This window comes from Malania oleifera, chromosome 13, assembly GCF_029873635.1.
Source record: "Malania oleifera isolate guangnan ecotype guangnan chromosome 13, ASM2987363v1, whole genome shotgun sequence".
NCBI lineage: Eukaryota > Viridiplantae > Streptophyta > Magnoliopsida > Santalales > Ximeniaceae > Malania > Malania oleifera.
This window is the reverse complement of record NC_080429.1, coordinates 80,215,590-80,241,438: the sequence shown is the minus strand read 5'-3', so window position 1 is coordinate 80,241,438 and position 25,849 is coordinate 80,215,590. Positions and strand designations below refer to the sequence as shown.

The window sequence follows — 25,849 nt, the reverse complement described above, 5'->3', positions numbered from 1 at the left end:
CTCAGTAAGCCCTCAAGTGTAAGATTAATCTCGTACTCACACAGTTCAACAATAGTTTACCGGCAAAGACCCTAAGGATAGGGAATTCTACCCGTTCATACAAGTAGGTTCCCTCTACCCTAGTACGTTATGTGGCTACTGCCACATCTGTAACTACTAGTGCACTCGCTTTACTCAGCAAGCCCTTAGGCGAAGAGTATGTCTCGCCCAATCGTAACATGTTCTACGTATATTCATACTTCTAATATCATAATACATCATTCTTTCTTTCATTATTCAATCATACACATCTGTTCATATTCATAGCTTAACATTGCATTGCATTTCACTTTAAGTGACTCTTTCCCATTTGTATCATTCACGTTTCACATTTTATTTCATTGCATTGTTATTCCTTGTCATTTCATTTCATGACATTTTCATTTCATTCATTTGTACTACAACCGCTCTTTAGCCATCATTTATTAGTCCACATAAAAATGCGTTAGAATCTAACACAACTCCTTATAGCTGTCATCGGTTAGTCCACATAGAAATGAGCTAGATCTGCTAACTCAGCTTTCAGCTGTCATACCTTTACATGGTTGCATTTAACATACACAGGCAACATTGTCCATATCATATTTTATTCTCATTGTTTTACTTACTTAGCCTGCATCTGATACATTTAACATATATTTGCACAGAATCTCATTCCATACAGTTTAGCAGTAAAATTCACACATTGACTGTAAAATAAGTCAACCAACATTTAACGTTTATGTACTGAAAATCCATTTCATTCCTTACATAATTACATTGAAAATATTTTTCCACTTTCATCCGTTCATTTTCGCATATACATATCTAATATACAGCCCTAAACTTAAAAAAATATATAATTTAAATGGCTGACATTTTACCCATACTGAAAAATTACACATACATATAACACAAATTATTTTTCATTTAATTCATAAAAATTCTGATTTAATATATATTTTTCCTTTTACCTGGTTTCTTGAACTACGCCAACAGGGACTCCGAAAAATACTTGCAGCTCACCCGGACCCTAAATCAAAAATTCCTAACTCTAATAAATTATTTCTAAATAAAATATTATTTAAATATTTTCTAGGGCCATAATTCCTAAATAAATAAATATACCCTTAAATTTAGTCAAATTACCAAATTTTCCAAATCTCACTCTCGCTTTGGAGTAGGGCTTAGAAAATCCCAATTGAAAAATTACTTACGCCAAAATAACGATATCGACGACTAGGACTCGGTGGTGGTGTCTGATCGTCGATTTAACAACAGATTTAAAGCAAAATTAAGAAAATGAGAAAAAATTACCTTTCCCCAGGAGCAGTACCTAAGTCAATCCCACGACAAATCCGCTCTAGTAGAAATGTCGGTGGCGGAGTTAGGAACCCAACGACACCTTCCGTTTCCTGATCGGCACTCGTTAGGCTGACAAAATTGAGGAGAGAGAGGAGGATGACGGAGGAGTGGATGACGAAGAGTACAGAGAAAGAGAGATACTGAGAGGCTACGCAGGAAGACAGAGAGATCTTTATCTTTTTTTTTTTTTTAGCTTTTCAATTCTTAAAGGTTAAGTTTTGTATATATATATATATACATATATCTTATATTATATTATATTAATATTTTATATATATATATTTATTCCAATTAATTTTTTTTACTATTTATTTTATTTATTTATTTATTTATTTAATTCAATAATGTTTAACTAATTAAATACTAATAAATAATATTAATTTAATTTAATTTTTTTCCTATTTCCTTTATTTATTTATTTAACACATTAATTTAATAATATTAGACTAATTAATTGATTAATAATTTTAATTAATTAATTAAATTTTTTTTAAAAAAAATTTCGGGTTATTACATTCTTCCCTCCTTTAAGAAATTTCGTCCTCGAAATTCGTTACCTAGTTTTTCATCTCCATAATTCTATGATTTATTATACCTCATACCATTCAATAAATATGTCTCCCAAATAAATTTTTGCATCATCAATAATTAAATAAAATCATCATCATCTGTAACATAAATTCATACCTGCCCTCTTGGCTTTATCTGCCTCATCCAGAACCATCGTATAACCACGTGCTCGTCCACCTCTACCTAGTGGTATCTGTTGATTTCCCTCGATACCATAACCTCTAAAATAAACTAACCTCACCATCAAGTTCAAATCCCAAGTTCAAATTTCTCTGCTCGGAAACATCACCATCGATGGATTTACCATGATTTTCTGAAGCTAACAACTTCTTCAAAAAAACACAGAAGACCATCAAGAGATTTCTGCCCCTAAACTTATGAAACACAACTCAGAATTCCTAACGGTATCTTAATCTACCCATTCCTATCCTTATCACAACTCAATCCTATACTCTGGTATAAATCATAACTAACCTAATACTCTAAAATTTCCATATCCAGGCAATGTGAATCTAATCACACTTCCGGCTGGACATTGCTCTGATACCATCTATAACACCCCAACCTTGGTCTGCCAGGGAGCACTACGTCTCTCCGCCTCCACCTGGACAAGACAACAGTGGGCGGGCCTTATCAGATTAATGACTGGCCCCACAAACCAACACGTGTTCTTTTCAGTGTGTTTTGTCCTCACTCACACACTTCCTAAGAAAACTTTCCAGGTGGTCACTCATCCCAAGATTGCTCCAAGTCAAGCACGCTTAACTATGAAGTTCTTATGGGAAAGCTCCTAAAAAGAAAGGTACATCTTGTTGATATGGGTAGTAACATCTAATCTTTTAAGTCTTTCATCCATGGGGTATCACATTATGGTATCAGAACAAAGGGGTAGTTACCCCCGATCCTCGGGAACTCTCGCTTATGAATGTTTGTGGCGAAGTAAGACTCTCCGCCTGGGGGCTTACTGAATTGAGGGACGGTGATATGTAACGCCTCAATCTCAGTGAGTGCTCTGATAGGTACCCGTTGTTGCCACGAGCGCAAGGCGCCTAAGGGAAAGTGACAATGCCCGAAAAGGGGGTCATTACAGATGGTATCAGAGCAATGTCCAACCGGAAGTGTGATTAGATTCACATCGTCTGGGTTTGGAAATGTGGGTTCGCAACGAGGACGTTGCGTTCTATAAGTGGGGGAGAATGTGATACCTTATGGATGAAAGACTTAAAAGATTAGATGTTACTACCCATATTAATAAGGTGCACTTTCTTTTCAGGAGTTTTCCCATAAGAAGTCCATAGTTAAGCGTGTTTGACTTGAAACAATCTTGGGATAGGTGACCACTTGGGAAATTTTCTCAGGAAGTGTGTGAGTGAGGACAAAACACACTGAAAAGGACATGTGTTGGTTTGTGGGGCCAGTCATTAGTCTGATAAGGCCCGCCCCCTGTTGTCTTGTCCAGGTGGAGGCGGAGAGATGTAGTGCTCCCTGGCAGACCCAAGTTGGGGTGTTACAACCTACTTGCATAGGCGAGTAGATTTTCCTATCCTTAGGGCCTTTGTCGGTAAGCTATTGTTGAATGGTGTGAGTACGAGATCAATCTAACACTTGAGGGCTTATTGAGTAAGGTGAGTGCCCTAGTATGCTTTATTAGTGACCTTAGGGTTACCTAAATATCAAAGCAGAGAGGTGCTACTTGTATGGGCGGGTAATCACCCCTATCCTCGGGTGATCTCGTGGGTTAAATCTTTTGCATGTGTTTGGTTAGGATCAGAGAATGGTTTCAAAAATTTTTAAATGTTAAATATTATGTTGTTGTATACCTCATGTTAGCCACACGCTACGTTTAATATATGATTTTTTCCCTTACTGAGATGTGTCTCACCCGAATATAATTTATCTTTTTCAGGATTTTCTCGAGATCGAGCTTAGGGAGATCGAGGTTTTATAGCATTATTGGGAAATAGAAACAAAAAGAAAATGGTATATTTTTATGTTAATTTTAGGGAATGTAAATAATTTATATTTTATGTCTTATGCTTTAAGTCAATTATGAAAGGAATGATTGTGAAAATACCGAAATGTTTTGGGAGTTATGTAAATTTATGGAAATACAGGTGATGGATGATTTATTATGAATTATAGGTAGAATTAGTAAACTTTGGTATTATGTTATATGGAGATTATGGTTATGTTTTTCGCCACGTATGTTATGGATTATGGATTATCAGGATTTTATCAGGTATAATGCGCCGGACCCGGGATTAAGGGTTCGGGGCGTTACACTCGTACTCTTCGTCGCCGAAATTCAGAGTGTCGTCAACGAAGAGTTACCGAACGTGTTGTAAAATATTGGAATAGGGTTTATCGTCGAAGGAGCCAGTTCATCGATGAAATGTATGGATGATTTGTCGATGTTAGCTTTACCGTAATCCCAAGAGGGGGGTGAATTAGTATTTTTAAATGTAAGCCCTAGGTTAATCTCCTAACACTAGTATATTCACAACCCTATGGACAATCTAGTGCAAGCAATGTAAACGTATACCAGAAAGTAAATAAATCAATTTAATCAATCACACATGCACTAGAAAGTAGTAAAGTAAGAGTGACACGCAAAAATGTTATCGAGGTTTGGCCAATTGCCTACGTCCCCGCCTTGGCTAACAAGCACAAGGATTACCATTATAACTTGCTCACTTAAATGGGTGGAGCGACATCTATACAGACCAGGTCAATCCTTACTGGGCTGGATTACTACCCCCTCAGGCTACGCCTGGAAACACTCATATTTTGCAATCAAATGGTACATAAATTGTGCTTTCACGTAAAGTAGGTTTGTACCCAAATTTGCACAATGACATATGCATCAATAGCATGGATATAGTGTAAGCTCAGTGATGCAAGATTTGTTCTATCAATACTCAACACAGTATAGTCAATATGAAGCTCAAGAGTATTCAACACAATGCGATCAGTATGATGCTCAAGAATAATCAATACAAGCAATGACTTGGAATCTAAACAAGATATTTCAACAGCACATCAATATTCCAAGTATATTAAGCAGATAATCAAACTAGTTTCAGAATGATTTTCTTCAATGAAATAAGCACAATGCTAGTTTGAAAAGATTACTTGCTTGTTTGAAAAATCTTTGCACACTAAAAGTAAAGCTCTTGGACACTTGCAATGTAATGCAAATATCCTAAGCATTCTTGGGTTAATCCCACACAAGATTTATAAAGGAGAAATCTGTGGGATAAACCTAAGCTAAGCTCCCAAAAAAATTAATCTCAAGCACACACACAAGTGAGAGTATTAGCATAGAACAATAATCCCATAAGCACAAAAGTAACTCTCACACTCTTAGATTTTATCAAATGGATGCAAGATATGAGAGTATTTGGACAAAGAGTAATTTTTCAGTAGAGAGGATTTTTGCTTAATCACTTTTTGCTAATCTGCCTCTAATCATGCAAATGAAGGCATATTTATAGCCAAGTGAAAAATTATAACCGTTCGCGACAAAATGGGTATTACTAAAAAAATTCCCAAATAATTAAAATCCAATTAGCCTCATTTAACCCATTTTTACCACGGTTAATTTAATGGCTGGGGTTCAGGTGGCTGAACCTAGGTTCGGTCGCCCGACAAGACACATACAAAAAAAGTTTTCTATTAAGTTCGGTTTCCTGGATAGAGGTTCAGCAACCTGAATCAAAGTCAGTAGCAAAGCTACATAACTTTGGGTGCCCAGTTGAATTCTTGGTGACCCGAACACAGGTGTTCAGTCGCCTGGGGGTCTTTATGAACTAAAATCATCGGTTGCCCGAGTTGGTGAACAGTCCCTTTCGAGGGATTCGGGCACCCGGGGAAGACGTGTACATTTATAGTTCGGTCACCCAAGGGTTGGTCAACATTTTGACTTTCAAAGTTCGGGTGCCAGAGGAGTTTTGTACTCCAAAGGTTCGGTCGCCCGAGCCCTCTTAACTTGCTTAGTTTTGTTCAATTTTTGACCACAATTATAACACACTCATATATTTTATACTGTGTGTGTGAGTGTTGGAGCCTAGGGTCTTGCTATGGTCTAGTTGAGTTTACGCTATATCCTGTATGCATGATGTGCAGGTGATAAGCATACAACCACAACCTAAGTTACTATTACAGACCCATATAAATTATTACAAACTGATTATAAATTACAATTTCAAATTACAGATCTTCGCGGTCTTCTTGTTTCCTCAAGTGTAAGTATGCACAAGAACTTGACAATCATCAAATATCAGTATTTGTCATTATCAAAATCGGGTGCGACCTATAAGGTCAACAGTCGACGAAGGCGCCATCTCGTCGACGAGGTTGGTCGGGTTAAAGGGGTTATAAATATCCATTTCTCTTGCTTAGTTGCTAAGAAACCTCAAACTTTTTTTTTCTCTCTCTTTATCTAGAACCAGTAGGATCTCTCTCTCTCTCTCTCTCTCTCTCTCTCTTCGATTATTCGCTATTCGTCGCCTAATTCATCGATCCGGCATCAGGGGAGTAAGTTCTATTTTTTTAGTGGACCGGAATCTCATTTTGAGGATTTTCAGGTTTTGACCCAAAAATCGAGGTAAGGATCCGATTTCAGTTTCGTTTTGGAATATATGTAGTAGTACGAATTGTAGTGAAGTATAGTTCTTGGATGTTTAGGTTTTTGTGTCTCGGTTCGTAGTTTTGGAGCCGTAAAGTTTATATTTTGGTATTCAGGAAAAGGAAAGGGGATTCTGTTTATGTCGATTATTTTTTAAATCCGAATTGGTAAACATGTAGGTTATGATCGTATGTATGTTTTGATTACTTATTTGGGAAAATCTATCAGGTGAAAATGCAGGATTTTTGGGTTACCGTTTTTGGAAAAATTCGGGAGTTTCAGGTATCATTTCTATTTTGTTGGATAAACCGTATGTTGTATTAAAATTGTAGTATTGAGATGACCGTACCTATATTTGTACTAAAATGTATTCTTGAACTAAAAAATGATATGATTTGTTGTATACTCAAATAAGTGTGGAATGAAATGTCATATGTAAATGTTCCAGGTTTTGTAAGATCAGCTATGGGCGGCTAATTACCGTATGCTGATGAGTATAGGGACATGAGTTCTAAAATTGTTCTAAGTTTTGTAAAATCAGCTAGGGGCGGCTAATTATCGTATGCTAAATCAGTTAAGGGTGACTAATTACCGTACGCTGATGCCATGTGTCGGCTAATTACCATGGGCAAGAGTGTCCGACTCTATATCTAAGGGTGTGAAATATCGCCTGTTCTTGCCGGCTGATCACTGGTTGGTGTGAGCTACACCGTACTGGCAACGATATCGCTGTGAGGCTTCGGTTATTGTAGGGTATCGGCTGCTTGAGTGTGATGACATTTACCATATGTTTAGTATCGTATGTACTGGAATGGATTGGTGAAAAATATTGGAACTGTATTGTATTGTATTGTATTGTACTGTGTTATGTTTTAAGCCAAAATAACACTCGTATGCCACACACTGATATAACATGTTTTCTTTCTTACTGAGAGGTGTCTCACCCTGAATATATAAATGTTTTTTAGGTCCTTCGGGTAGCTGAAACTGGCATCCTAGCGTCCGAAAGTGGGGGTGTTGTTTAGCTACGTTTAGTACCTGTGTAGGTACAAGTTTTGTAATCGAGTTGTCAGTGTTGGTTTTGTAGATACCCGGAGTATGTATTGTAATTTTGGAACGAATATTCTAGTTCTGTATAGACTTTGGTATGGTGTGATGTATGTATAGAAAGAACATTTTTTGCTATGTATTTGATGAGTATGGATATGTATGTGAAAGTGTATAGGGTTCATGTGTACCCCACGGGGTCAGACCCTCATTCAGTGTAGTATCATGTACGTTTTAATTAATACAGGGACATGTTAGGTTACTAAAATCACACCTAAGACCCATCCGTGGGTTCGGGGCGTGACATAAAGCGCTGAGAAATCCCCTTAGGAGTTCGAGATCCCATCACTTGTCTCTGGCCTGACGAACTACCAGGCTGCTTCCATGAGCTCTGGCTAGTGCTGGACTAAAAACTCTGAGACAAGGGCCTCTTCTTTTGATTTGCCTCTCTCTCCCCCTCCGGAATACTGGCCTCCACTGCTATGGCTCTGTCCACTAACTTAGTAAAGCTCTGAGCCAATAACGCTGCCACCTACACACGTATTGCTACCTCAGCCCTCTCTTAAATATCCGAGCCTTCTTCGGCTCATCAGGGACCATATGTGGAGCGAATCGAGATAGCTCCACAAATTGGGCCACATACTACTATACAGTCATGGGCCCTTGGGTCAGATGTAAGAACTCCTCAGCCTTCACCTCCCGGGTGGCGATGGGGAAGTATCTACCGAAGAAGATCTCCCTGAAATAACTCCAGCTAATAGATACATACCCTGGACATTGTTCCTCCACCAGCCTAGCTGATCTCCACCACCTCTTTGGCTCCCCCACCAGTTTGAAGGTGGCAAAATGAAATCTACTCTTTGGTGCATTCCAGCACACCTAGTAGCTCCTTCATCTCTTGAACTCAATCCTCCGCTGCAATCGGGTTCGACCCTCTTGAAAACACCGGTGGATTCGTCCGAGTGAACTGTTGGAACGTGTAGCCCTTGTTAGTCGCTAGTTGATCCTGCTCTCTAGAATCCCTTCGAGTTTTCTTCCTAACCTGCCATGCTATACTGCGCAACACCACCGAAGCATCGGTATCGTCCTCACTAGATGTGTCCACATGGTTATCTCCCCTGACATCCACGTCCTTTCCCTTGGAGTCCATCTTGAAAACGGGATAGAAACCAGCTCAATATTCCATTCTTATTAGGTGGAACACAATTATCAGATGAAGCAATACCATGACATGTAAATTCTCAATTTAAAAGAACAAGTCAAGCAATTCTGACACAATACCGTTGACAGTTTGCCATCCGCAAACCATCTCTCTCTCTATTACGTATACACACTTAGTTGTATAAGGATTTAGGCCTCTAATCCTTACTCCGGGATAATTACATACTCACTTAACCTAACATCTCAACTTAGATTTTGAGTTTCAGCCTCTCAACCCCGAAATGAAACCATAGATGGATTTACCATGGTTTTTCTGAAATCATCATTCCAGGAAAAGTACAGAAGACCATTGAAGGAAATCTGCTTTCAAGCCTCTAGACTAAAACCTGCCTAACTTACTAACTCTTATCTGCACCTCATCTCAACCTATACTCAGATAATCCTACTCTGGTAATCCTTAACCTTCAAAGTCTATAGAACCTAGCAAACCTGGCTCTGATACCACCTGTAAAACCCTGAACCTCTCGCAGGCCCAGGGTGTTACTTTAGTGACGTCTGTGTACCTGATACCATCTCATATTTAAAACATGTAGTAGAATAAATAAAACATTCTCCATAATCTATTACCACAGTCTAACCATCAACATACATCAAGGTCTTTCCATTCTCACATTACATCTCAAACTAATAAGTCAACTAACTTAGTCCATACAACCATAATACAAGCCCAGATACTTACAATCTCTGGGATTTCCTAAAAAGATATGTTGTATAATGGGGTGAGACACCTCTCAGTAAGGAAGATTAAGTTAATAACAGTGTGTGGTCAACATGCGTTTTAGTGAATACGGAACCATACATCTCTCTTTTAATTAAAAATAGTCTGTATACTCATTGCTTGTTTCTCACAGTATAAAATCAATACTGAAAACAATTACATCGTTTATATAAATATACAGATATGCATAAAAGACTCTCCCTGGAACTAAACGCCATGTATAAACCCCCGTGGTAAGGATTGTGCTGCCCGAAGGCTGGACTAAAATCCGGGGGATCAACCTAGGCCAAGTCATTCCCTACTATCTACGTCTGCAGGCTTCCACAAGTTCGCTTGCGAGTCCGATTGTCTTACCACTTTCTGGTACATACTTCCAGGGAAGATAACACCTCTACCTGGGTCAAATGGCTGGACCACCCAACACCACTCTCGCAGTATAGTGTGGGCGCACACGGTCAACTGGTGAAATTCTCTTTAGCAACGGTACCATACTCATAACAACTGGGTCCTTAGGGTTCTTAGAGCATATCATGCAATTTAAGTAATTAAAATTATACTTTAAACTCATTTAACATAAAGTCTATCATTTTATAAACCCTGGCCTCGTGCCGTTTAATACAAACTTGGCCTCAGCCCTCTGTTACAACTCGACTCTCAGCCGCTAAATAAAACTCCGACCCTTGGCCATCTGATAAAACTCAGCCCTTGACCCTCTCATAAAAATTCCTGCATTTCTCAAACAGTTCCAATACATTTCTCAATCAGTTTAGTATTTCACAAACATTCTTATTTCTGGTCTTTCCATAACTTTCAAAATAATATTTGCCTGCCACACAATTTTCCATATTTAAAACATAACCTGTAGGCAAACAAGAAGAACATTGTATAAATGGTTTGTAGGATCAAAGCGAGCTTTCCACCGTTCATTTCTACTTAAAATATCATATCATATATCTTAAGTTTAGAAAAAACTCATTTCGAACGGTCGGTTTTCAAAAAGATAACTGAAAAACATAAATATACGTACTCAAATCATATTTCAATCGGTTCAAAATCATTAAAATGCTGCATTAACTTAATCCCCTTACCTGTTTTCGCAATAGAAACCGAAACAGACCAAAAACTCGAAAATCGAACCCTAACTTTTTCCCTAGTTCAAGAATCCACTCTACTTGACTTGAAGAGATTCGCCCTCTGATCCTCGTGGTAACTTCCGTTCGTAGAAACGGGCAACGAACGACGAGAGATCGAAGAGAGAGAGAGAGAGAGAGAGAGAGAGAGAGAGAGAGAGAGAGAGAGAGAGATAGATATTTAGTTTTCTTTATGAAGAAGCAAACGAAATCCTATTTATAGCCCCCTTGACCCGGTGAAATTCATCGACGAAATGGCACCTTCGTTGACTGACTGTAGAAAACCGTTCATCGACAAAAGAAGTACTTTGTCGGCGAACCCTAAGTCTGATATTTTCGGTCATTCTGGATCTCTTCGCCGACGATACTCTAAATTTCAGCGATGAACCTCAAAAGGGTCTTCGTCGACGAAAGCAAAGGATTTTTCGACGAAGCCTGTTGAAATCCGCTTTTTTTTTTTTTTTTTCTTATTTAATTTCCTTATTTTCTGAGTTCGGGTCTCTCTACATCTAACATCTCAATTTGAGGCATCGAGATTTGATACTCATCGTGCATTAAGGAGACATACTTACAGTTATCTTTTATTTTTTATTTTAATATTTTAGAAGTTATACTTTTATGTTATTATTTTAACATGTTTTCTATTGCTATTTGATCACAGAAAAATGAGAACGAATTTGGTTAGGTTTTAATTTATTTATTTTAGTTTTAGAAATATGAATTGAACAGTCTGTTTATTTTTAATTTTTAACTTTCATCTCTAGTTTTGATTTGCATAATTTTTGTGAAAATTTTTATGTTTAATTAAATTATGTAAATGTAAATAAAATAAAATAAAAAAAATATTATATTAAAAAAAATAAAATTCAACCCAATTTGAGACTTCCAAACATAACCTTCCATGCTATCTGTAGACTCTGCTGGATATAAAAATTTTTGTAGCAGAGAGTTGAAGTCATTTGACTGAAATGGGGAAGAAGGCGGATGTGGCGATCCAACCGCTGCTTACTCACATGGAGACCCGGAATGGAGAAAGAAATCACCCATAACCATTTGTCGCCACATGATTATTATTATTATTTTAAAATAAGGGAACCATTATATGATCACAGTATCATCTTCTTGCGCTTCCTGCGCGAAGTGAAGTTGCAGAGAGAGAGAGAGAGAGAGAGAGAGAGAGAGCAGGGGTGGAGGAAGGTTCATTGGCGATTATGGAGATAGAGGGCACGCCGGCTACAAATGGGTACCACATGCCTGCAGAGTGGGAGCTTCACTCACAATGTTGGATGGGTTGGCCTGTGAGGTTCCTCTCTGCAATTGTTCTATGCCTTACTATGATCATTTGGCTTATGATGTTCGAGTAATCTCATATTTCATATTAACAGGCTTCTGTAGCTTAAAAATATTTGCTTCTTTATTTTTTTTAATGAGTGTTTTTGTTGTTCTTATGGTATTCGATCCACGCAGGGTTCTCAGATTTTGTTTTCTTTTGGAGTCAACTAGTCTTCTGATAATTTTAAGTTGCATGTGGAAAAAGAACATATATTTATTTATTTATTTATTTTATAGATTTTTTTTTTATTAAAGACTTTCTGATCTGACAATTTGTGCTTTAAATGATATCTAATTGCTTTTTTTTTTTTTTAATGTCGCATGCTGCATCTGACCTTAACTTGTTTGCTGCATTTGACGATGTTCTTATGAAAAAATTGTGTTTTCACATTATGTCAATGATGCTTCCTTTTTTTTTTTTGGTTTTGTCACTTGTTTCCTATAGTATTTTCTGTTTCTCAAGTTCATATAGTAATTGTATCATATTATGAGCCATCTACTTTCATGTCTATTGGGGAGTTGAAATGCTTTTCTAAGTTCATTATCCACTCAGAAAAAGCAAAAAAGAAGAAGAAATTGTTATGCCATCCATCTGTTTGATGATTTTCCCCCTTTTACTCGCTATTCATTGCATGGTTGTGTCCTCCATTTAGTAACATTTTACATGAGGCTCGTGTTTATAATTGGCTCTCTTGTAATTACATACTGCTTGGATGAAAGCATTATTATGTAGATCAAAAAATTGATTTGTTTTATGAGCTTGTATTCTCGTGTTTCAGGTCATTGATTTTCTTAGAAGTTTCTATTAATCAAAAGCTCCTTATCTTTCCCACTATTATTTTGATGACACTACACTAATTTCTGAAATAACTCCTTCTGTGATGCACTTAATGTCCTAATTTTTTCACACACAACCGGTCCCAAGCCCAGTTAAAGGAGGAGGGTTGCGTTAGGTAGTTGACAGCCAGCGTAAAATTTGTTAGATCGCTATAATATGAATCCTTACCGAATATTTGCTAGGGCGTCCCCTACGAGCGACGCGTTGCACTTGAACCACCTGAGTGTAGTGAAAAGTGGGCGAGGGTGGGCTAGGTCGTCGCCTCGAAGCGACGCGCCATGTCGGCGCCCGGGTACGGTGTCGAATATGCCAGGGTTCCTGCATCATTCTGGATGTGGGCAGGTAAAGACGTTAGTTCAGGAAACTAGGATTAGATTATCAACTTGGAATTTAGGGACACTTACGGGTAAAAGCATGGAAATTGTGGATACAATGATTAGAAGAAGAATTAATATAATTTGCCTTCAAGAAACTAAGTGGGCAAGGGAGACAGCAAGAGAAATCGATAAATTAGGATTTAAACTTTGGTACACTGGAAAAGAAAAACATAAGAATGGAGTAGGCATTATTATAGACAAAAACTTAAAAGATAGCGTTGTGGATGTAACTAGAGTAAGGGATAGAATTATCAAAATCAAGATGATATTAGGACAGGAGATAATAAATATCATTAGTGCTTATGCTCCTCAAGTTGGTTTAGCAGAAAATCTTAAGAGACAATTTTGGGAAGATATGGATAGTATTATACAAAGCATACCAAGGACTAAGAAAATATTTATAGGAGGAGATCTGAATGGACACGTTGGAAGAGATAATAAAAATTATGAGAGGATACATAGAGGATATGGATATGGAGACAAAAATGAGTCTAGGGAGATGATCATAGACTTTGCTATGTCATATGATTTTAGTATAATGAATACTTGCTTTAAGAAGAGAGAATAACACTTAATAACCTTTAAAAGTGGACAAAATAGAAGTCAGATAGATTTTTTTTTTAACTAGGAGGTAGATCGTTTATCATGCAAGGATTGTAAAGTTATTTCAAGTGAAAGCCTAACCACACAGCATAGAGTCTTAGTGTTAGATATATGTATTAAAAAATGGAAGAAAAAAGATAAAATAAATTAGTGTAAAAGAACTAGATGATGGAACCTAAAAGGAGAAAATATAATAAAATTTAAAGATAAAATGATCAAAGATGGGGATTGGATCATAGAGGATGGGATAGATACAAATACTCTTTGGAGTAGATTAGCTAGTTCTATTAAAAAGATAGCAAAAGAGATTTTAGGTGAATCAAGGGGAAGATTCTCGAATAGCAAAGAAAGTTGGTGGTGGGATAAAGATGTACGAAAAATCATAAAGACAAAAAGAATTTGGTATAAAACGTGGTAAAAATGTAGAAACAGAGATAGCTTTGAAAAATATAAGGAGGCAAGAAAAGATGCAAAAAAGGCCGTTAGTGAAGCTAAATATAGATCATTTAATAATTTGTATGATAGATTAGGTACAAAAGAAGGGGAAAGAGATATATTTAAACTTGCTAAAGCTAGAGAAAGGAAGAGCAAGGACTTAGGAAATGTAAAATGTATTAAAAGTGAGGATGATATTGTCTTGGTTAGGATGAAGATATTAAAGAAAGATGGCGAAGTTACTTTAGTAAGTTGTTTAACGAAAACCAAATAGAAGACTTAAACTTAGAATTGTCAAATGAGGAAAAGACTAAAAATATAAGATTTATTCGCAAAATTAGAGTTAACGAAGTTAAATTTGCACTAAAAAAGATGAAAAATGGGAAAACTATGGGATTAGATAACATCCCAATTGAAGTTTGGAAATGCTTGGGTGATAACGGAATTATATGGTTAACTAATTTATTTAATACAATTGTAAAAACAAAGAAAATGCCAGATGAATGGAGGAAAAGTACTTTAATACCTATATACAAAAATAAAGGAGATATTCAAAATTATAATAACTATCGTGGAATTAAACTTATGAGTCATACGATGAAACTATGGGAAAGGGTAGTTGAACAAAGATTAAGGTTAGAAACGAAGATCTCAGAAAATCAATTTGATTTTATGCATCGGAGATCTACCACAGAAGCTATTTATCTTTTAAGAAGATTAATAGAAAAGTTTAGGAAAAAGAAGAGGGACTTGCATATGATATTTATTGACATTGAGAAAGCATATGATAGGATATCTAGGAAAGTTCTATGGTGGGTTTTAGAAAAAAAGGGTGTATGTTATAGGTATACCGATGTCATTAAGGATATGTACGATGGAGTAATGACTAGTGTAAGGATTATTGATGGAGAAACTAGAGAATTTCCAATTACCATAGGTTTACATCAAGGATATGCTTTGAGTCGTTATCTTTTTGCTTTAGTGATGGACCAATTGACTAAAAGTATTCAAAAGGAGGTTCCATGGTGTATGTTGTTTGCAGATGATATTGTATTAATTGACGAAACTAGGGACGGAGTAGAGGTTGAGTTAGAATTATGGAGAGAAACTTTGGAATCTAGATACTTTAGGATAAGTAGAAATAAAACAAAATATATGAAATGTAATTTTAGTAATGATAGGAGGAATATTGGAGTCAAAGTTATACTTGATGATGAAGAAATAAATAGCATTTGTAGATTTCGATACCTTGGATCTATTATGTAAGTTGAAGGAGAAATTGAAGATGATATAATGCATAGAGTTGAAGCAGGTTGGGTAAAATGGAGAAGTGTTTCAAGTGTGCTATGTGATCGTAGAATACCCTTAAAATCGAAAGGGAAGTTTTATAGGACAGCTATAAGACCAGCTATGCTATATGGATCGGAATGTTGGGCGATGAAGAAACATAATATCCAAAAAGTAAAAGTTGCCGAGATGAGAATGCTTAGATGGATGAGTGGTATGACATTGAAAGATAAATTAAGGAATGAACATATTCGTGGTAAGCTAGGTGTAGCTCCTATAGAAGATAAGATAAGGGAGGGACAACTCAGATGGTATGAACGATTGGAACGTAGGCCACACAGTGCACCTATGAGGAAGAGTGATGTAGTTACTGTGGGGGGTAGTAGAAGGGGTAGGCATAAAATAACTTGGGAGGAGATAGTGAGTAAGGATTTAATATCTTTGAATCTATAAAAAGAAATGGTCCATGGTCGCATAAATTGGCGGAAAAGGATTCATATAGCCGACCCCACTTAGTGAGACTAAGGCTTGGTTTTGGTGTTGTTGTTGTTGTATACTAATTTCTGAAATGTTATGAATTTGCTTCACCTATAGCACTTTTTTTTTTATGGGGAGTTGAGTTTCAGGTTTTCATAAGTAATAAGCGTTAGTTGCTATCCCCAGGATTCTTGTGGATACAACTTTCATCTAAGTGAGTTGTTTTTGAACCTTATATTATGAGGGCACTACCATGGCATCTTTGGTAGTTGCATCTCATATGGCCTGTTTTTCCTTTCAGTGCTGCTGATTGTTGTTGTTGAACTGTAAATTAAGTTGGTAGACTTGGAACAGCCACGACATCTTTGGTAGCTACGCTTTATGTGGCCTGTTCTTCCTTTTAGTACCGCTGATCACTAATTTCTTTTTCTCTACCACTAGGCTGTGCTCTTCCTTTCCATAAACTGCTTCATGCCATTTGAATCTTTCTTGCTTCTTCCTCTTATATATTGGGACTTTCATGTACTTTTTCTTTAATATAAATAATATATATGCTACCAAAAAAAATATAAGTAATTTATATATCTGCTTTTATTTGCAAAAAAGATCAGGTGGGCTTTGAGATCTCAGTTAACATTCTTTTAGGGTTCATCTTTCTTTTGAGTATTGGTTGCTTTGCTCAGAGTATGTTATGATGGTCAATTCCATTTTGACTTATAGGAACGTGCTGACAACTGGCGTGATAAGGCAGTGCATGCACAACATGTATTTGCCAAGGTAGCATGTGCAATCTCAGAGTTTGAGCCCGTGACTGTCTGTGCAAGTGCTGCTCAGGTTTGTACAGCTTGATGTTAATAAGTCATGGAAATCTTTCATTGTAAATATAGGCTTTGATATGATTTACAGTTGGGTCTAATATTGAATTGTTGCATGCTTAGTGGGCCAATGCACGAACTCAGCTACCACAAAACATCCGGGTTGTTGAGATGAGTATGAATGATTCTTGGTTTCGTGATACTGGGCCAACTGTAAGATTCTTTGTTCACGAAGAATCCTATTTTGTGACAGGAAAATCATTAGTGTAGTTGCAGTTGTATCCTATGACATGATTGTTTTTTTATAGTTTGTGGTAAGCAAGAGGTCATCGACTCCTGGTACCCTGAAGCAGAAACTTGCAGGAATTGATTGGAATTTTAATAGTTGGGGTGGTAAGGCTGACACTATTTTAGTCTCTTCTGTCCTTAATGAGGAAGTGTTCGCCGTCATATTGTAACATTACATAATCATTCTGTTACTTCTTCTATGATCCATAACGATTGATGCCTTGGGCCACATATATTAGTTCAGCTTAAGTTTTCACCTTTTCTCTTTTCTCATTTTTGTTTAACAAAAACCTTGTAGGCTTTTTCCTCCCTTCCTAAAACAGATGGTTTTCCTCATAGAACTTTGAGCTTATGAACAAGAATTAAATGTGAGGCAGTGAATCCTTTTATGTTTGTGCATGCTGAAAATTATTTTTGTCATTGAATTGAAAAGTATTGTTAATCCTGGATTCAAACCCTTTTAACAACCAAAAGAAAGAAAGAAAAAAATTGTTACGCGCACCCCATTGCTAATATAACAAACATAGCCTCTTACTTGGTGCATCATGTCTACAATTTTGAAGAATAAATTTGCAAGGTCTGACTTTCATTGCAGTTAGTGAGGAATTCCTTTGGGGTCAAAATCTGCGGACATGTTAGTATTCCTATTGAGAAGTCTTGTTGTGGATTCCATTCTTTAATGGAAATATTTTGGTCTGGGATTTCTAGGTGTTGATGATGGCTGTTACAAAGACTGGAGTTCTGATCTTCTTGTTGCGAGGAAGGTTTAGTTCGTAAATTTTCATTTTGCTAGTTTCTGAGATGCACACTTTTCCTATCCTAAGTGCATTGATAATTTATTTTTGCCAGTAATTAATTCTCAATTTTGTTCTGCTGGTAGATTCTTGAAATTGAGAACATTCCTAGGTTTCCGCAGTCTATCGTGCTTGAAGGTGGGAGCATCCATGTTGATGGAGAAGGTAAAAGTTGAATATTTGCATTTACATGGGCAGGATTGTTCTTTTTTATGGATAGGAAGTTTTTAAATGTCTTCTGCAGACAGACATGCACATGCGTACATGTGTTTATCAGTAGCCATGTAACCATTTATGTAACCATTAAGTCATATTATTTTTCTACTTGAAGAATATTTCCTTGTAATGTTTTTGCTCCCTGCATTTCAAATTATTTTTCTTCTCTAATGTCCTGTTTTGCATGCTCTAAATTTAAAAAAAAAAATGTGTTGGAAAGTTTCAAATCTGTTTAGTCAACTTTCCTATTTTTTCTAAGAGAATCTCAGCTGTAAATGTGTGAATATCCTAGAATATTTAGTTTCCTTAGAAGTTAGCATCTTTGGTTCTTTCCTTCTATTCTTCTACTGTACATCTATTTATACAGACCTGCACCTATGTTGCGATTAATGAGAATTATTTCCACAAGAAGCTATCTCATTCTAGATGGTATTAGAGATAGGTCCGGCACTTGGCCTTGTGTAAACCCTAGTTTCCCTTGGCGGCTCCGATCTGACCCTAATCTCCATAGGGTTTTCTTCCGTGTTGTGTCGAAGGAGTGTGATGATGAAGAAAAAGGAGGATGAGACTGTGGAAAATTCTGCTCTACTTGCTGCCAATAATCCTGCTCCTCATGCTGCTGGTAACACAGATTTGGCTAATGCCAAAATTTCGGCACAGCAGCCTTACTCTGATCAAAGGAAGTTGGAAGATAAGCTTCGAGTATGGTGTGACTATTGCAATAAGCCACGCCACACTTGGGAAAATTGCTGGAAACTCCATGGAAAGCCAACAAACTAGAAGAGCAACAAATCTGGACCCTCTGGCAGCAATCATGCAGTCCCTAAAGCCAATGAAGCTAATTTCCTAAGTCCTTAGCAGGCAGATCGTTTTCTTCAACTGCTGAAATCTACTTTTGCCTCTGATCTTCCTACTGGTTCATTGGCCCAAACAAGTGATAACTCTAGTGCCTACCCTTGTTGCTTAAATTTTGCACCATGGATTATTGATTCTGGTGCATCTGATCACATGGCCAGTACCTCACAATTGTTTCAATCTTATTCTCCTTGTTCTTGTAATAAAAAGATTAGAATTGCAGATGGAGGTTTTTCATCCATTGTTGTAATAGGTTCTATCCAAATCTCTGAAAAAATAGAACTCAAATCTGTCCTTCACGTCCCTAAACTTGCTTGTAACCTGCTGTTTGTTAGTAAACTCTCATGGGATTCTAATTGTCGTATCATTTTCTTTGATTCCCATTGTGAATTTCAGGACCAACTCTTGGGGAGGATGATTGGCAGTGCTAGGATGATTGATGGACTCTACTACTTTGATGAAACTTTATTCAACAATAAACAAGCTTATGGTTTGAGTAGTAGTACTAGTTCTGTTTCTTTATGTGAACAAATAATGCTCTGGCATCTTAGATTAGGACATCCTAGTTTTCTTTATTTCAGACATTTGTTTCCTAGCTTATTTAAAAAACTGGATTGCAATTCTCTTCATTGTGATGTTTGCCACATATCCAAAAGTCACCGAAGCACCTATCAATCAAAAGCTTATCATTCTTTCAAACCTTTTTATTTAATTCATAGTGATGCTTGGGGTCCCTCAAAAATCACCACTACTTCTAGTAAGAAATGGTTTGTTATGTTAATTGATGATCATACATGTTTGTGTTGGGTGTACTTACTGAGTGACGAATCTGAGGTTGCAAATTTTTTTTAGGATTTTTATAATATAGTTGAAACCTAGTTCCAAACGAAAATCAGTATCCTTATAATTGATAATGATACTGAATATTTTAACAAATGTGTAGGAACGTTTCTTTCAATAAAGGGTATTCAACATCAATCTACTTGTTGGGACACCCCACAACAAAATGGCATTGCTGTGAGAAAAAATCGCCATTTGTGAGAAGTTGCACGGACCCTAATGTTTTCAATGCAAGTTCCTAAATATCTATGGGGTGATGCTATTTTAACTGCATGTTATCTCATTAATAGGATGCCTACTCGAGTGTTAAAATACATCACTCCCTTAGATTGCCTAAAAAAACTGTTTCCTACATGTCAGATAACATCAGACCTGCCACTAAAAGTGTTTGGATGCACTGTTTTTGTTCATATACCTACCAATCTTTGATCCAAGCTTGATCCTAGGGCAGAAAAATGTGTTTTCCTTGTATATGCTCCTAAGAAAAAGGGTACAAATGTTTTAACCCTCTGACCAGAAAAATTCATATTAGTATGGATGTTGTTTTTATTGAAAACCAGCCCTTTTTTGACCATAACTATCTTCAGGGGGAGAACAAGGAAACTGAAGATGAGTTCTGACAAACCTTTAAGCCTCTTCCAAATGTTTTCCTTGACATTGACATCCACTCTTTAAGGGGTCAGGAAACCAATACTTTAACTGGTGAAAATGATGGAAATCCTAGTCTACCTATACAAGGCATACCTGATTCACAAATAGGGGGAGAAGTATTATCAAATATTTCCTCATCTGAGCTTTGTGTTTATACTAGAAGATGAAATTATTAGAATAATAGAGCTCTTTCTTCAAATCCAGAGCAAGGCCAATCATCATCACCTACACAAGTTGGTCCTCCCTCACATACTCTAGGTACTTTTTCTTCTCCAGATCTGTGTTTTGATAATTCTTCTGATCTTGACCCACCCATTGCCCATAGGAAAGGAGTTAGAACCTGTACCATACATCCTATTTCCAACCATCTATCCTATCATAGACTCTTCGATTCTCATAAGGCCTTCACTTCAAATGTTTCTCATCTATTTATTCCAAGAACTATTCAGGAAGCACCAGATCACCCAGAATGGAGCTTGGCTGTTCAAGAAGAGATGGATGCACTAATTGCTAATGGCACTTGCGAAATCGGTGACCTATTAGAGGAGAAGAAGACTGTTGGCTGTAAATGGGTATTTACAGCAAAATTCAAGGCTGATGGGAGTATAGAAAGGTACAAAGCAAGACTTGTGGCAAAGGGGTTCACTTAAACATATGGAATTGACTACCAGGAAACATTTGCTCCTGTAGCCAAGATGAACTCAATCCGTGTGTTGCTCTCTTTAGCAGCTCACTCTAATTGGCCCTTATATCAACTAGATGTAAAGAATGCATTCTTAAATGGAGACTTAGATAAGGAAGTCTTTATGGATCTACTGCCAGGATTTGAAGGGAAAGGTGGCAAAGGCAAGGTGTGCAGCTTGAGGAAATCATTGTATGGACTCAAACAATCTCCTAGAGCTTGGTTTGAAAGCTTTGGGAGGGTAGTAAAGAGTCATGGCTACAACCAAGGTCAAGTCGATCATACTATGTTCTATAGACACACGAGTGAAGGTAAAATAACTATCCTTATTGTCTATGTAGACAATATAATTTTGATTGGTGATGATAGCAATGAGCTAGAGAGGTTAAAGAAGATCCTTGCTTAGGAATTTGAGATCAAAGACTTGGGCAACTTGAAGTATTTTCTTGGTATGGAATTTGCAAGGTCAAAGAAAGGAATTTTTGTTTCCCAACGCAAGTATGTGCTTGATTTACTTGGAGAAATAAGTTTGCTAGGATGCAAAGCACCAGAAACACCTATAGAGCCGAACATAAAACTCCAACCAGCTAAGGCTGAAAAAGTGATCAACAGAGAGCACTACCAAAGATTGGTAGGGAAACTCCTTTATCTCTCTCATACTCATCCTGACATAGCCTTTGCAACAAGCGTGGTAAGTCAATTTATGCACTCACTAGGACCCGAGCATTTTGATGCTGTTGTTGGAATAGAAGGATAGAAAAACAGAAAAAACAGAGAAGAAAAATACTTAAAAATGCCTCTTTAATTTACTGACTTGAAGAAATTACATATATAAAAAGCTACATTGCTGCAGCACTTTTTGCTGGATTTTTGAGATTCTTTTCTATTTTTTCATTACTTAAAATGACTGGGATAAGGCCACTATTTATAGGGCAGAGTACATGGGGAATAGATGGGAAATTTTAATATTCTAGGAACTTAACTACTCATTAAATAAACCTAGAAACAAGGCAAAGAATATGACAAGTTCCTAGACTAAATAACTTGCTCCTGTGCTTTTAATGGATGACAGTTGTATTCCACTTTGAAAAACTGAATAGAACTTTGAATAAGAATCACACTGGCTGCAACTTGCTGATTGAATAATTTTATTGTTGAATGTTTTGATGACTGTAAGCTGAGTTGTCTGCTGACTTTTCGACTAAATAGCTGAATTAACTAACCTCAGTAGGTTCGCTGCTTTCTCCCAAATTCCCCTCTAAAGCCGTGAGTCCTAACATGTCTCTGAACTTCAAAAACTTCTCAACAGTAATAGGTTTTGTGAGCATGTCTGCTGCTTGTTCATTAGTGCTGATGAATTCTAGCTGAATTTCTTCCTTCTGCACAAGGTCACGAATAAAGTGATGTCTGACCTCAATATGCTTTGTCCTGGCATGAAAAACTGGGTTCTTGGTTAGAGCTATTGCTGACATATTATCACAATAAATGGTTGTAGGACCCTCTTGCTTCAGTCCTAAATCACTAAGCAATTTCCTCGGCCAAACTCCTTCACAAGCAGCCTCTGTTGCTGAAATATATTATGCTTCTGCAGATGACAAGGCAACAGTGTTTTGCTTTCTTGAACACCATGAAATGGTGCCATTTCCAAGGCAGAAAACATATGCCGATGTGCTTTTTCGATCATCAACTGATCCGCCCAATCATTGTTAGTGAAACCGGTCAAAACAAGCTCAGAATCTTTGTTGTACTTCAGTCCAAGTTTTAGTGTGCCTTTAAGGTATCTTAATACCCTTTTTGCTACTGCATAATGAAGTACACTTGGGCTGTGCATGAACCTAGACAACATACTAACAACTTGTGTAATATCATGCCTAGTATGAGTTAAGTAAATAGGGATCCAACTAAACTCCTATACTAATTTTCATTGAATTTCTTTGCTCCATCATCAGAATTTAATTTTTCATTTAGAACCATAGGAGTACTTATAGCCTTACTGTCCTTCATATGAAATTTCTTCAAGATATCAGCTGCATACTTTTCTTGGGAAATGAAAATTTCCCTTCTTCCCTTGATTTTTCCGGTTCAAATTGAGCTTTGATTGAAAAGCCTGCTCCAAGGGCTGATCTGAAGATCTTTTAATTCTTTCCTCATGTGATTCTAAAGAACCACGGAGGTCGAACATGGTCATAATTGAGAGGTCTTTTGATTCTTCAATTGCTGGAGCTACATGATCAAATTTTGGTGGTAAACTTTTGAGAATTTTTTCAACGATCTTTTTTTCTTCTATCCGATCGCCATAAGCTCTGATTTGGTTGACTATTTCAGCAACCTTGGTGAAAAAATCTTTGATGCTTTCAGAATCTTTCATTGCCAAGCAATCAAAGTTCTTCGAAAGAGATTGTAGTTGGATCAAGACTACTTTATTGTTTCCTTGAAAATCCTTCCGCAGTGTTTCCCATGCGTTTTTAGCCTTTTGAATGCCAAAGATGCGGGGATAGATGGTCTTGCTGATCCCTTGATGAAGATAACTCAAAGCAAGAGCATTATTTTTTATTTTTTCTTTGTTCTGAGCAGATCTCTGAGATAAGGTTGCTGTGCTTGTGTTTGTAGAGGATGAATCATCATTTGCTGAAGTTGAATCATCATACCCTTCTTCAATAATCTCCCTTAAGTCTCGTGCAATGAAGAAAATTTTCATTTGATCAGCCCAGTATCCATAATTTTCTCCTTCGAAGATGGGTACTTGGTTTTGAGAATAATTGAACATAGTTCCAGCAGAGGAATAGGTGCTAGACGACATGGATCTGATACCAAATTTTGTTGGAACAGAAGAATAGAAAAACAAAAAAAACAGAGAAGAGAAGTACTGAAAAATGCCTATTTAATTTACTGACTTGATGAAGAAATTACATATATAAAAAGCTACAGTACTGCAGCACTTTTTTCTGGATATTTGAGATTCTTTTCTATTTTTTCACTACTTAAAGTGACTGGGATAAGGCCACTATTTCAGGAACCTTGGAGAAAAAATCTTTGATGCTTTCAGAATCTTTCATTGCCAAGCAAAGAATATGACAAGTTCCTAGATGGGAAATTTTAATATTCTAGGAACTTAACAACTCATTAAATAAACCTAGAAACAAGGCAAAGAATATGACAAGTTCCTAGACTAAATAACTCACTCTTGTGCTATTAATGGATGACAGCTGTATTCCACTTTGAAAAACTGAACAGAACTTTGAATAAGAATCACACTGGCTGCAACTTGCTGACTGAATAATTTTATTGCTGAATGTTCTGCTGATTGTAAGCTGAGTTGTCTGCTGACTTTCTAACTAAATAACTGAATTAACTAACCTTAGTAGGTTCACAGTTTTCTCACAGCTGTGTACAGGATTCTAAGGTACCTAAAAGGGACTTTAGGTAAAGGTTTATTATTTGGAGGACATGGGAATTTACAGGTTGAAGTATACACTGATGCAGATTGGGCTGGAAGTATCACTGATAGAAGATCAACTTTTGGCTATTGCACCTTTGTTGGAGGAAACCTAGTAACATGGCGCAGCAAGAAACAAAATGTGGTGGCAAGGAGTAGTGCAGAGGCAGAATTTAGGGCTGTTGCTCATGGAATTTGTGAAGCACTATGGATCAAAAGGTTGCTGGAAGAATTAAAGGTTACTAATTCACTACCAATGAAACTATATTGTGACAATAAAGCTGCAATAGCTATCGCTCACAATCCAGTTCTTCATGATAGAACTAAACATGTGGAGGTAGACAAGCATTTTATCAAGGAGAAAATAGATGAGGGAGTAATCTATCTGTCATATATCTCGACAACTGAGCAAGTAGCTGACATACTGACAAAGGGACTGCCGAAGAAACAGTTTGAAAACTTCATTAGCATGCTGGCCATGGAAGATATCTTCAAGCCAGGCTTGAGGGGGAGTGTTGGAAAGTTTCAAATCTGTTTAGTCAACTTTCCTATTTCTTCTAAGAGAATCTCAGCTGTAAATGTGTGAATATCCTAGAATATTTAGTTTCCTTAGAAGTTAGCATCTTTGGTTCTTTCCTTCTGGGTTCTTTCCTTCTATTCTTCTGCTGTATGTCTATTTATACAGACGTGCACCTATGTTACGATTAATGAGAATTATTTCCACAAGAAGCTGTCTCATTTTATAAAATGATATATTTTATCACTCTTTTAGAAACATTTGGCATTATTTTCACACTTCCATAGATATATTTAGCCATTGGTGGTTGTTTGCCCTTCCAAGAATTTAGCTGATGATCCAAGGTGGACCTTGAACAAAAATAGCATTTTTCCTGTCAGTTCTTCCTATAGAATCTGACTTATAAGACTGAGATCAGCCCCACAGTCCCCTGAAAATGCATATATAAGACTCCAGTTCACACTGAAGTAGCTTTTTTCTCTTGGGAAGCTGCCTTGGGGAAAGTGCTCACTATCAACAATCTGCAGAAAAGAGGCCTTACCTTGATAAATAGGTGATACTTGTCTGAGAATGAAGCTGAATCTGTTGATCATCCTCTTCTGTTGCCTATGGACGAGGAACTTTTGGAATATTGCTCTTGCTTTGATAGGGCAGCAGTGGAGCACAACTAAATCAGTTGAGATGGAAACTTGGGCTTGAAAGGGTATCAT

General features: G+C 36.9%; 1 protein-coding gene across 1 annotated transcript in view; it reads left to right on the top strand.

The window, feature by feature from the left end:
• Window positions 1-11,576: 11,576 nt before the first annotated feature.
• LOC131146130 (agmatine deiminase) overlaps window positions 11,577-25,849 on the top strand; it is a 43,228-nt gene continuing 28,955 nt past the window's right edge. Inside the window, exons 1-6 of the mRNA XM_058095484.1 lie at window positions 11,577-11,994; window positions 16,766-16,879; window positions 16,984-17,073; window positions 17,169-17,253; window positions 17,857-17,912; window positions 18,029-18,107. Coding sequence (XP_057951467.1) covers window positions 11,908-11,994; window positions 16,766-16,879; window positions 16,984-17,073; window positions 17,169-17,253; window positions 17,857-17,912; window positions 18,029-18,107 — 511 coding nt within the window. The 5' untranslated portion in view covers window positions 11,577-11,907. The remainder of the gene's footprint in view (window positions 11,995-16,765; window positions 16,880-16,983; window positions 17,074-17,168; window positions 17,254-17,856; window positions 17,913-18,028; window positions 18,108-25,849) is intronic.